This window comes from Strigops habroptila, chromosome 5 (genome assembly GCF_004027225.2).
Source record: "Strigops habroptila isolate Jane chromosome 5, bStrHab1.2.pri, whole genome shotgun sequence".
Taxonomy (NCBI): Eukaryota; Metazoa; Chordata; class Aves; order Psittaciformes; family Psittacidae; genus Strigops; species Strigops habroptila.
In genome coordinates, this window is record NC_044281.2 from 54,667,404 (window position 1) to 54,680,252 (window position 12,849).

At 42.8% G+C, this 12,849-nt stretch overlaps 1 protein-coding gene across 9 annotated transcripts in view; it reads right to left on the reverse strand.

Annotated features, from left to right (window-relative positions):
* The window catches only part of SLC15A2 (solute carrier family 15 member 2), a 39,540-nt gene that overhangs the window by 15,126 nt on the left and 11,565 nt on the right, over positions 1-12,849 (reverse strand). For 7 of the 9 annotated variants that reach the window (XR_003991680.1, XM_030488380.1, XM_030488376.2 and 4 more), the window contains 8 exons: positions 11,440-11,530; positions 8,838-8,915; positions 6,114-6,196; positions 5,292-5,378; positions 4,873-4,962; positions 4,475-4,519; positions 2,547-2,579; positions 1,381-1,469 (listed from right to left, as the gene is read on the reverse strand). Coding sequence is in view for 8 of the 9 variants with exons in the window: in XM_030488380.1 (XP_030344240.1) it covers positions 1,381-1,469; positions 2,547-2,579; positions 4,475-4,519; positions 4,873-4,962; positions 5,292-5,378; positions 6,114-6,196; positions 8,838-8,915; positions 11,440-11,530 (596 nt within the window). In the remaining variant the exon portion in view is untranslated. The remainder of the gene's footprint in view (positions 1-1,380; positions 1,470-2,546; positions 2,580-4,474; positions 4,520-4,872; positions 4,963-5,291; positions 5,379-6,113; positions 6,197-8,837; positions 8,916-11,439; positions 11,531-12,849) is intronic. The other 2 variants (XM_030488381.1, XM_030488377.1) reach the window with 1 other exon arrangement.

The following is a 12,849-nucleotide window of genomic DNA, read 5'->3' on the forward strand; positions in this document are numbered from 1 at the left end:
AACAGGTGGCACCGGGGATGACATGCTGTTTAAAATTGCAATCATTTAACTTTAAACTATTCTATTTTTCTGTATGAGGCCAGCACTGAGGCCAATTAAAACTGGTGTGCCATTTAAAAAAGCTCTTTGCTTGCAAGTTTCATATTATCTTGTTCCTAGCTCTTCTAGTGGGAATAGCTCATGGCATTATGTTAACCTGTGATGTTGGAAGGAGCACTAGAAATTATATATCTTCAAGTCCCTTTTGGGAAAGGCAAAAGAAAAGTAGCATGCTATTTAGCAGCAGGAGGAGAAAAATGCGTAGTTTGTGTCATCAATGTTTCTGACCATCTGTGGCATCATTCTGGGTTATTTCTTTTGCCAATACATTTACATTTCTAGAGAATAAAGAGCATGCTTCTGAACTTGGAGCAAAAGTAGTGCAACTCTACCAAAGTTACATGAGGCAGTGATATAAAACAGAATAAAATAGGTCCAGAATGGCAGGTCCGAACTGAGTATTGAGTTGTTGAGATTTGAAACAAATGTGGTTCTAGATTCAGCAGTCTCCACTCTTTGTAAAGGTCTGAATCCACATTCCAGATTCACTGGGCTGTGGGAAATCCAGATTAGGAACCCACATTTTGTGTCCCGGTTTTGTCTACCCAGCATCTTAGTTTGGATTAGAAACATGATTTTTAAGCCCATCTCTTACTCGTCACCCCTTTCCATGCTGTGGTTCACATTGAGAAGTGGTGCTGCAGCTGAAACTGCACTGGCAAAGTAAATCCATGAGTGCACACAACATAATTCCACTGCTAAAGGCTATCAAGTCCACAGAAGCAGACTACAGATACTCTGAAGTAAAATCACCAAAAAATGCATAAAGTGGGTTTCAGAACCAACGTGGAGGTCTGCTTCTATTACACTGCACTTCTTGCTAACATAGACGAGGGAACACATGCTTGGGCCGTATGGAAATTCCCTGACCTACTCACCAGTTCAGATCCTAGAGTGGAATCTACTTCCACAACACCACATATACCCCACATGGGACAATGAATTTGGCCCCACAGGGACCTTTCAGGGACTGAACTATTTAGGGGTGATATAGGAGATAAAGTGAAGAACATGATGAGGGAAGGACTCCCTCAAAGAGGGACTGTTCATATCTGCTCTCAGGGAAAATCTGTACAGAGCAGAATCCAACATGACTGAATTTGCCCCTCTGGAATTTCCAGGGCTTATGGAAGAGGGTGATGCTGCCTCTTGTGGCTGAAATAGAGGCAAGTACTGGGAAGGGTGAAAGGAAATTTGTGTTTCTCCTCCTTAAAAGCTATTCTGCACACTTCCTGCAAAAGAAAAAGCACTGAGGCATTTGCATTGTCCCAAAGTACTTACGTGAAATTAAATTTGCACATGTTTATCAGGGGGTAGAGCCCAAGGTCAAAAATTGGGATAAAGACAAGAATAAGAAGTGGATTTAAGAACTGCAATACAAAAGAATGGGATTTTAGTGACTAGAAAGCAACTTTCAGTAATTAAACTAATAAAGCACTGTCCTCCAGAAATAATTCCATTACAGAAAGAACACGAACAAACACTTTAAGACTTCCTTTGAAAATATAATCATAGTTTACACTTCGACAGCTTCTGCTATTTAGTTTTCACAAGCACAAATACATTTTGTTCATATTCTCCCCTCCAAGAGGTAAGCAAGCATCACTGGCACAGTTTCCCTGAAGAGATAACTGAAGCATTATGTTTTTAAAGAGTACAAAACCCACTGACAATAGAAGTAGGTGACCTTCGGTGCTGTGGTGGGACCTTACAGCAAATTAGCAGTAATGGAAACATCTTGGGAATTCAGCAAAATCCCAGAGGAACAGGCACTTCTGTGTCAGATTGGCAATTTCTCACACTTCCATGCAGTCTGGTAATCCCCCAGGAACTAAGTTTCTCCTGAAACGGGCAGAGCTTGTCTGCCAGCCAGCAGTGGCAGAGCAAGAAAAGAGAGAATGATGGAGAACAAGCAGAGAAAAGTGCTGTTTCAGTTTCAAAGGAAGATTTCAGGGAACAGAAGAGCTTCGAATTTCTCCAGAGCTGTTCAATGTAAAAATTGTAATCAACTGTGACAACATGGCACTATCTTGAAGCCTTCACATTTTCATCTGCCCCACAGAAAGGGAGGAAGGAGACATATTTCAGGTACAACACTCATCCCAGCACAGGGGCATGTTAAAAGAAGACATAGTTTGTATCCTCCACATGCCAGCACTAGTTCAAGAAACATTATGTTGGTATGTCTCCCCACCTCTGCACTATTCTGCAAGATTCAACCTCAAGGATGTTAGGACATCCTTGGAGTCTTCTGGATCCCAAGACTAAGCTTGTAAAACAGCTAGTGAGCAATAAAGGCAGAGTCCACACCACAGCAGTCAGCAGGAGCACTGCTATTACCTTCAAAAGGAGCAGAGAAAGGCCAATGGTCCCATGAGAAGAATAAAAATGAGAGAGAAAAAGAACATACATTTCTAAGGGTTATTTCGTACCCTATAGTATTTTACCTGCATTTGGTCAGGCTGAAGGACATATATTCCCTGAAACAAAAAGATATTCCAAGTGACTCATAAACACCATAATATAACAGTGCATATGTCAAACAAGCAACCAGCCCAGTAGAGACCCACAGCAGCAAAGGCATTTTCCTCAAATGCTTTACGTTGGCTTTAGCAGCTAATATTGTCCTCCTGACACTTCTCTTCTAAGGACACGGTGTTTGATGAGAATCATTTTGCAGAACGAAGCTTATACTCAGCCTTTGATATATAGCAGCTGGGAAACAGCCTATGATAGGTACTGAGACCCATCTTTCAGACTGGCTGTGCTGTGAACTAGGCGAGTGGGGATGAATAGGCATGTTAGTGTCCAGTCTGGGATTTGGGCTTAGAGCTTCCTCCCTTCCTGCTTCTGTAATGGGAAAAGCCCAAATCCTACAAGTGAGCGCTCTCAAGCTTCAGGACCCTCTAAGCTCTGTTGGCAATTCTGCCGAGCATCCTAAAAGGGTAACAAAAGACTATCCCTGAGACAGTGGGCTGCAACAAACACCTCTTTCCTCCCTCCATCTGCCAAGGCACATAATGGGCCTCAATCAACTGTGACTTCTTCATTTAAGCCATAGAAATAGTCCTCAAGGCTATAAGTGGTGCCTCACCCTTGCATCACAGTACCCAGCCCCCTCAATTAGGCATGGTCAACAGGGGTGGACAGTAGGGTCCCAGTCCCCACAAGGGATCAATAAGCTGTCTCCAGGGAGTGTCTGGTGTTTGTTTGAACTCCACGCAATGCTTTTCATTTGAAATTAAGATGAAGACGGGAAAAAAATAAGAAGAAAATAGTATCTTTCCAAGAAAACATGGGATCACCCCAATGTTGCAGTTAATTCTCACCTTCATGAGTTGGGACAGCCCACCAATGGAGAGTGGATAAGACTGAATTACAAGCCAAAAATCTACCCAAAGTGGTATAACAAAAGAGCCCCAAATATGCCCTTTTCCACAAGGGAGATTTAATGAGTGGCAGCTGGTGATTCTCAGATCTGCTGCTAATGGATCACCAAATGTAAGTTCACAAAACAGCAGAGAAAGTTTTTTAAATACACATCACAAAGACTGCATGAACTTTCATTGCTTTGTATTTCTGTGGTGGATAAATATTACCCAAGTTGTAGTCTTTTTCCTGACTATTTGAATTAATTAAGCCTGATGACTACCAGATGCTGAGAGCCCAATTTTTAACAGGAGTGACACAGGAGGGTTCAAATTTGGGACTTTAAGTCAATTTTAAAATGGAAAACGGGCATTTACAATCCTAAATTCTGATGTGAGCATCCACAGCTAAGATATAGATGGCCTGTTAAAACCTATATGCCTGGAAACCAGCCCTGTATGGTGGCATGTTCAGGCAAATAGGTGATGCAAATTTATCTGCCATTGTACCCTGTACCATTTACCACTCACATCTTTGAAGAACTTTATGGCTACTAATTAATCCTCATCACATTTCTACCCTATACAACACAAGATTCCTGCTGGTTTTAAGAAGACTTATTAATGTATCACCAAGTAAGCCAGAGCAGAAATGTAAAACTACAATAGCTCTAGTTACACCTTACAAGGACTGTGTGAACTTTCCCCAACTTCTCTGTCTTCAATGGGGGTAGCAGGTTGTAAACCCTACCCACTCAAGGCCACAGAGCAATCAGTTCTCTGTAAGTCAGCACTCCTGACCTTGCAGGCTGCTGATGGCTCCCCAGCCAACATGTGCTGTGTTGAATTGAATATGGCTGCACAGAGCCTCTCACTTCTAATCACCAAAAGTACAACTCACCCAGACTTATCAAGCAGACATTCTTAGTATGCAAGACTTCAGTTAAAAAGCGAGAGCAGTGATGTTACTACTAGTCTTACCAGCCCCGGTAACATTAGGTACTTACAAAATCAGCATTCATTTTTGTGGCTTGCAAAGTCCACCTGGATCCCTAAGGAGAAAACAGATCACTGTGAAGCCTTCAAGATGTCCTATTGGACTAGAAAACATGGGTACAGAGAAGACTACAGTGCTGGAGGTCTTATTTCCCGTCTATTCCTTCCCTTCCCTCTAATACCTGCCAGTAGGCAGGGCACATTCTCCCTTCTCAGCCTTCTGCACCAGACACCTGGCTGGACTGCAGAGGGATTGCCAGCAGTGACGGTGGATACTGCTTTAGCAAGCCCCTGGACACCTTGTAGGGGATATGGCACTCTGTGTCCTCAGGATGCTTTGGTCTTACCCTGAAAGGACAAAGGTGCAAACCCAGGCTGGTGGGCAGACCTGTAACACACTGTACTGTACCTGCTGATCAAACAGGGCCCAGAACATTGGCAGTGGTATGAAAAGGAAGAGAACTCGTGTCACCATTTTAACCTCCCCAATCAGCTGTTTCTGTAAAGGTAATGGGCAAAAAGGTAAGATGGGGGTGAAAAAAGCCAACAGATGATTCAAACCACAAAACATGAGAACTCCTATTTCTTTCTGCATTGCAGTTATTCATTGCACTTACTCGTGAGAGTGGACACACTTGAATTTCTGCATTTCAGTGCAGCACCTAAACTGTTCACTAAGGGTCAGGAGAGTACTGGTTTCCTGGGAAAGGACAGGACAACTGAGACCACGTGCATATGAGTAGTGGTGTGGCCAGGCCAGTCTTACTGTCTCCCCTGTCTGTCTGCCTGCCTTCCCCCTCCAAACCTGCCACACAGAGCAACACTTACCGAGTATTTTTCTGACGCCCAGTCCAGCCAGTGATCTCTCTTTGGAATCTGACTGGAGCGGTTTTTCAGCCGGTTTTTAATAGCAAACTAGGAAGAAAATCAGGTGAGTAACTCCCTCATGGTGTGCCTACCCTTGTCGCATTGCCAACTCAACGCTGTTCTCCCCATCCCCAAATGCAAGCAGTGCCAGAAAATTGCCCTCAAATTTTGTTTCATGCTTAATTTAAAACCTGCTACATGATAAAGCTTTAAATACAATTTCTCCAGTTCTCTTCCAAAAAGCACCTGCTGGATTGACCACTGTGCGGGGGAGGAAATGCCTCATTATCCAAAGCAACATCAAAACCAGAACTCTCACTCCCTTCTTGTTCTGTAGACCTTTCTTGGCATATTACCGGTGCAGCCCATGCCTCATTCACTCCTAGACCATCTTTCAAGTTTGTTTCTCACTGGAGAAAGCAGTGCCACTGAAGCTGTAACTTGTTTGAACTGATAAACTTCAGTAAAATTATTCAGCTGAAAAAAATTGAGTCATATATCTGATACTCTCCAAGTTTCTGAATTTTCCTTTCAGTTCAGTTTCCAGCATCATCTGCCACCAGTGGCTCTACTGACATCAACTGAACAATTCATGTAGCTAAGGAAAAACAATTGCAATGTTGAAAGAATAACTAGGACATAAACATGTTTCTTCCTCCTTACAGCTCATCAGCAAGATACCCAGGACCAGCATAAAGAACTCCAAACGCCACCTCCCTTTGCACTTTTCTGACCTGCAACCTCAGAGTCATACATGAAAAAGAGAAAATGGCACATACGTACACCGATGCATTTACACACTTCCAATAAGATGTTCCCTTGTGGTGGTGTTTTTCTGTACAGTCCACTTCCAGCAATGAACACAACTGAAAAATATTATAATCCAAATGGGAATTCACACAACTGAGGCTGAATCCTACACTGGCTTCTGGAAAGGATCCCCCATCCCTGTATTCCACAGAAATTCTATGCCCTTGGGGCTTACAGGATCAAACTTCTAACAAAATAAATATATAAAACTCCTTTAATGCCTTCATATGGAAGAAAATGCGACATCCTACAAGAGGCAGTGTGATTCCTAGGAAGTCACCATAATTTTCTCATGATTTGCTCTGGCACAACAGGCACCTCCACATTTGATTCACACTGGAAATCAAAGTTCTGAACATTCCCTCCATCTATGCTTTTTGTAGGCTAAACTTGAAATAAAATCCATATCGAATTGCAGCATCTGATGTTGGAAATCACCCCTGACTCATTGCAACTGTGTGAGGATTAGTCCACATCCAAAGCAGGCTTTGTGTACTTGCATCTCACACACATTTCAATAGAAACAGCCACTAAGGTCACTGCGTCACACACTGGTGTTAACAGAAATCACCTCTATGTATGGTTTCCATGAGGTGATATACAATTTAAGATACTGTTTTGTCTTGGTTTTCTCCTTCAAAGCACAAAGAATATTGGACCGAGGCTTCAAAATCCTGCCAGAGATGGGGCTATCTGATTATATATCATATGTCCTGCTCTTTGAGAGCCTCTGAACACTTTGCAATTGGAAAGATATTGGCAGAGAGAAGCACAATAAAAGCTGAGTGTGAAATCCATATAACAAACCAACCTCAACTTTTTAAATTAACCCAATTATCTGGGTCAGTCCAGAGCTAGTGGAGAAAAACAGACACCTCTGAACTAACACAGGAGGCCTGGGACACTGCAGGGAACCCACTGTTTCTCTTTTCTGACTGTGAAGACCACTCGCATCCAGTTTCGACTTGCAGAACTGTCAGAGACACCTCTGGAGTCAGTTTAGGTGAGTTGCACTAAAAGACACTTGTTCAAAATCACCCAGAGTGGGTAGTTGCACTACCTGATTTTTAGCATCTCTCAGTGGACCTGTTGGTGCCTCCAAAAGGTGATTCGTTAGGTTTGCTGAAATACCTTCTGGAGATGCCACTGGCTCCTTTGGGAACCAAGGTTCCTGCATTAGGTTTGGCATCTGGAATTCAATAGTGTCAACCTTCCCTCATCTTTCAGAAACTGAAGCAGTCCAGAAAAATCTTCCTCTATAAGATTTCCATTCTGCCTCTGAATCTATCTTTGCTTTCCATCATGACAGGGAGAGGCCCAGTCAGGGCTGAAATGGTATTTTCTCCAGTTCTGCATTCTGCTCACATAATCAAATATATCACTTCCAAGAGCATTCTAGCATGTTACAAAGGAACACAGAGCTACTTTGCTGGGCAGGCTGTGGAATCTGGCAGCAGGACACTAGCTAAAACCACATTTCAATTGACGCCCCCACTGAAACTGCAATATTTACACATCCATTTTCCCCTGGGCAACTACTACTCTGCTGGAAACATCACACAATTGTGCACAGAGGAGCCTATGCTGCCTTAAACTGATAGGAACAGGTCACGGGGGAAAACAGAAGTTTCTCAGGCCTGCGACCATGCACTTTTCTGAAAATAATTGCTGCAGTGTTAGCTGTGGCCTGATGACATTTTTCCAGTTCTGATTCTTCTCTCTGATGGAAGTTTGAGGGGAGAGCAACATTCACATTCTCTGGGGGATGAACTTTTCAAATCACAAATGCTGTGGTGAAATCACACGATTGCTTGGTCTCTCAATTAAGCTAACAAGCTGAATGAGAAGTCACCCCATGCTGTGTCAAAACCTCTCAAATGCAGTGTAATAAGGAGACTTGCTCCCCTCAGCAGCTTGCAACTGTGAAACTAAAGCTAATGGGGTGTCTTCTATATTAGCTACCAAGGACTAACAGTAAGAACATGGAAATTGCTGAGTATTTTATAAGGGTTGAAGAAGAAATCTTGACAAGTACATTAATGGGGCTAAGATGCAAGCTTTAAGAAGCAGGGTGATTGCGGCTGCCTTCTGACACTTGAACAATAAGGGGTTTTTATTGCAACATGATAATACGTTGTCACTGTAATTGTGGGAATTACTTCAGTCAAGTGAAGTGAGACAGCTCAGAATAAAGTAACATCTCATTCAGCTCCTTCTACGATTTCTGTGGCACATAGATTCTGAAGCAAAAGTCTAAGCCGTTAAAGACAGCCCCAAGATTCAAAGAGCCTGTGGAAAAGTTAGAAATGGCATGGCTAAGCTTTTCTCCTATAAGACGGGAAACTCCAAGAACTGCTCAGAACACAGTTCAAAGGCCAAGCCTGCTCACAGGTAAAGCTGCAAGCCATCAGAAGAATAATTTTGGCGCCTCCCTTTGCTTTATAGAACAAGGCAATTGTATTGCGAAACATTGCCCAGACCACTCTCTCATCAGTATCATAATAAAGAACTGCAGTAAACCCATCCTCTGCCCACCACTGAACTAGTGATTTTTCTTGCTGTTCTGAACTGTGGAATTTCTGGATAACCTTGAAACCTTGAGTATCCATCCAGAGCTAGTGAATTTGTACATTTTCTCATCTATTCATGGACTCAAAAATGGTAACTCCTATTATAAGCTTTATTGTTTTCACTCACCAAGTGCCAACCCCATCAGTGCTGCTGGGACACCAAAAGCTAGTGCATAACAATCCTCTCCAAAACATTTCACATCCCCTGAAAGAAGTCAGAAATAAAAGCACCTCATTATTGTCAGACTTATGTACTGGGCCCTTTGATATGCTTCCCCTAAATCATTCACTTCCCCTGGCTTTAAATCTTCTTTACAGGTGCTTGACACTGTGAATTGAATCTCCTTGAAACAGTTGTCCTTCCTTGATGAAGACAATTTGGAAGCAGGGTTAGTGTCTGCCAGCAAAAGCAGCTGATAATGGTATATTGATGAGAATAGTAGAAGTGAGGAAGAAGACAAATAGGTAGGAACTGTAATTGGGAAAAAAAACCCACAACATTTAAATAACCTGAAGCCATTTTGTATTTGCCTAGATCTAAATAACCAGTACTGTGTTTCCACCTTATTTGTACCAGACACATGAGTTATTGAGCTAAAAACTGGAATCTGATTTCATAGCAACAACGTGGAAGCCAATACCCCTAGTGTAGAAGTGGAAGAACAGGACTAGTCTTAAAACTCCAGTTCCTTTCCTCACCACTTTCCCAGTCTCACTAGAAGCAGCCTGCTCCAAATGTCAGGTCTTGCAATAACCTGTCAGGAAACCAGCATGGCTTCGATTGATCTGAGCTATGGTTCACTGAAACCCTGCATCTCTTCAACCAGGTCAGTTCTCATACCACATGAATTTAGAGGTCCAGTTGCAAACAGCAAGCAGCAGCAGAGTCTGTGTTTGTATGCCAGTAATTTGTGGCTACAAATTACTGCATTCTTACATGGAGTAATAACAAAATGGCTAAAACAAGCCAACACAGTTAACAGGAAGCCAGACCATGAAGCTTTCAGTTCCTGTTTGTTGTCCCTGGGCAGTCATGGTCAGCTGCACAGTTGTGTGCTTGCATAGCTTATTTACTTATTTTCAGCAAATTAGCTGGAATCTAACAAAGCTGGCAGTGAGGCATTATGAGCACACTGAACTTCTGACATGTAAAATGAGTTGGACTTCTCCACCTTAAAGTATATATTCCACATTTCTGCCAATGTCTACAAAACTGCATTTCTTGCTCTTCCAAGAAAAGCTTTCACACTTAGCAAAAATTTTACTCTTTCCACATCCTCTCCACCTCATTTCCATGTTGCAACTAGTTTATTGCTGGGCTATTCTGGCACAGGTTTTGATGTTTAAAGGGGACTGGATTTTCATCTGCCCACTGACTACATTGAGCAAAAGCTCCTTTCCAACAGAATGCTAACTTGGGGACACCAATTAGAGAAAGACCAAGAGATATGAAGACAGGCTGAGAAAGTTGGGGCTGTTCAGCTTGGAGAAGAGAAGGCTGCATGGAGACCTCATAGCAGCCTTCCAGTATGTGAAGGGGGCCTGTAAGGATGCTGGGGAGGGACTCTTCATCAGGGACTGTAGTGACAGGACAAGGGGGAATGGGTTCAAACTTAAACAGGGAAAGTTCAGGCTAGATGTAAGGAAGTTGTTCTTTACTGTGACGGTGGTGAGGCACTGGAACAGGTAGCCCAAAAGAGTGGTAAATCCCTGGCAGTGTTCAAGGCCAGGTTGGACAGAGCCTTGGGCAACATGGTCTAGTGTGAGGCATCCCTGCCCATGGCAAGGGGGTTGGAACCAGGTGATCTTTAGGTCCTTTCCAGCCCTAACCATTCTATGATACAACATTTGTCTTTGCCTGTACACATGGTGTAAATATGAGAAAAGCACGATTGCCCACAGCCTCATGAAATGATCAGCCTGTTAAAACAATCGCCCTAAACAAAGAAAGCTTCCTGGATGCCACAGGATGAAATGAAAAAAATGACTACTAAATGTGAATGCTACCTTGTCCCTGTCCCTATCCCCATCACCTACGGCCTGCTGCTCTACCTCTGTGTCTGTATCTAGAGTGTGCCGATCCCCTTGGCTTCTAGGCACTGCAATACAATGAAGTAAGTGCAGCAAGACTTGGGGACTAAAAAGCGTTGTGCAAGCTGGCTAGAATATAAAGTAGGTCTTAAATGGGGCATAGGTCTCTGCTTTGTCTTCAAGGCTAGTTGCTCAGGGCTGCAATCTTGCAAGCAGACCCACACAGACATGCCTGTGTGCCAGGACAAAGCCCTCCAGAAGTCACCAGCACCCTGTGTGAGGGAGAAGGTAGGACTTAAAAACCAGCCCTGCTAAGTTTTTGGCCCTGACACCTGCATAGGACAGCAGAGATCAATTCTTATCTATAGGTTACCTGTAGGCAAGATGGGGAAATAATCCTTCACTGGCAATGGGGAGGATTAGATCACCATATAGCTCCTTGTACCTTTTGTATTTTAATTCTGCAGTTCAGGATGGCTTCAAATACAACCAGAAATACAGTTTCTGTGACTTGTCTCCTAGTACTATAAATCTGTTACATTGCTACAGCAGGATTAACAAGGCGTAAATGCAATGCACTGACCACTCTATAGATAATATAATTTCTGCCACTCAGTTGTCATAAAAGCCTAAAACTATGCACAGCAGAGTAGTCAGAGGGCAGCTAATTTATTGTCTTATTCTAAATCAACACTGACCTCTTAACACAGGAGTTACAAACGTGGAGATCAAACTTCCAGCATTAATGGATAAATAGAAGATGGAAAAAAACTTGCTTCTCTCCGAGGTCTAAAACAAGAAGACAATATCAATGTCACAGCTAATGCACAGCATTGGGCTTGCAAAGTGAATACTGTCAATTCTCTTGTTAGGAAAGCTGGGTAAACATTGACACACAGTGCATAAAATGTTAAGCAAACAAGCTTGTGTTCAGGTGATGGTAAATGCTTACACAAATCAGCTCATGTTACTCAAGAAGTGCTTTGGGGCTTTTTGGCATTTCAGAGGAAAAGCCAGCCACTGCTCCAAGAGCATGGTGAGATTGGAAGGAGTGGAGAGCATTTACTTATTCAGAATGAGTAGCATGATTTAGATCCTCTGTCACCTAATTCAATCCAATTTGGCACGGTTTGACAAGTTCATAATTTCTTCCCATGTCTGAGATCTCCCCCCCATGTAGGAATAGAAAAAGAAACCTGTGTATTTTGAGGAGCTGTAATGACAGCATAGATGAGAGAATGCCAGCAAATGAGAGTTATCCATCAGGTAGGAGATTATCAAGCTGATGCCAGTCAATCTCAAAATAATATGATAAATTAAATCTACAGGAGCAAATTCAAGAGCCTCATGGAGGTATGAACTTCAAGAGTTCAGAATTTAACTGATATTGTAACATATTATAGTTCATACAGTCAAAAGATTCTTGATCTGCTTGCTTTCTGCATAATTCATAATATGGAAGGAATCAAGAACTTGATGCAGAGTTTGGTCCTTTTTGCAGGAGTAATGTGTGAAGGTGTTCAACTGAGAGCAGTCTCTCCTTGCTTGTGGCGGAGATAGGCATACACAGTCACATTCACATACACAGAGCTAAACCTCCTCCCTGTGCCTGGATGGGCCAGCAGAAAGGAGAAAGAACAGGCTACCTGACCTATCCCATGCTCATCTGTATCACGAGCTATGGGACACTTGAGTTGGTAAAAACAGCACTTAAGAACAGCTCAAACCCAGGCAGCCAGTATACTCCATAAGTATTTAGGCTTCCCTCCAAGCTGGCACCAGGTCTTGTAAAAGGTAGTGGGCAAATTGCTTGGGGCATGGCTTGGTTTCGGGCACAGAGCTCCTTAGGGCACCTTGAGCCATGTCTCTATGACCTGAGCATCATTAGAATATGAAGCTTCAGCATAGCAGAATGTGAGGAAGCTCCTCAAGGGCATGTTTCTGTCCCCTCTCCTTCTAATATGTTCTGCTTCCTTCTGTTCCCTGAGACAATAATATTCACAAGGCTAGAAAACAGGAGAAAATGTGAAGAATTGCAGGCAGCTAAAAAAGGACGGCTCTTAAGGAATGAAGCCTGGGATCCAAAAGTGTAACAAAACATTCCATAA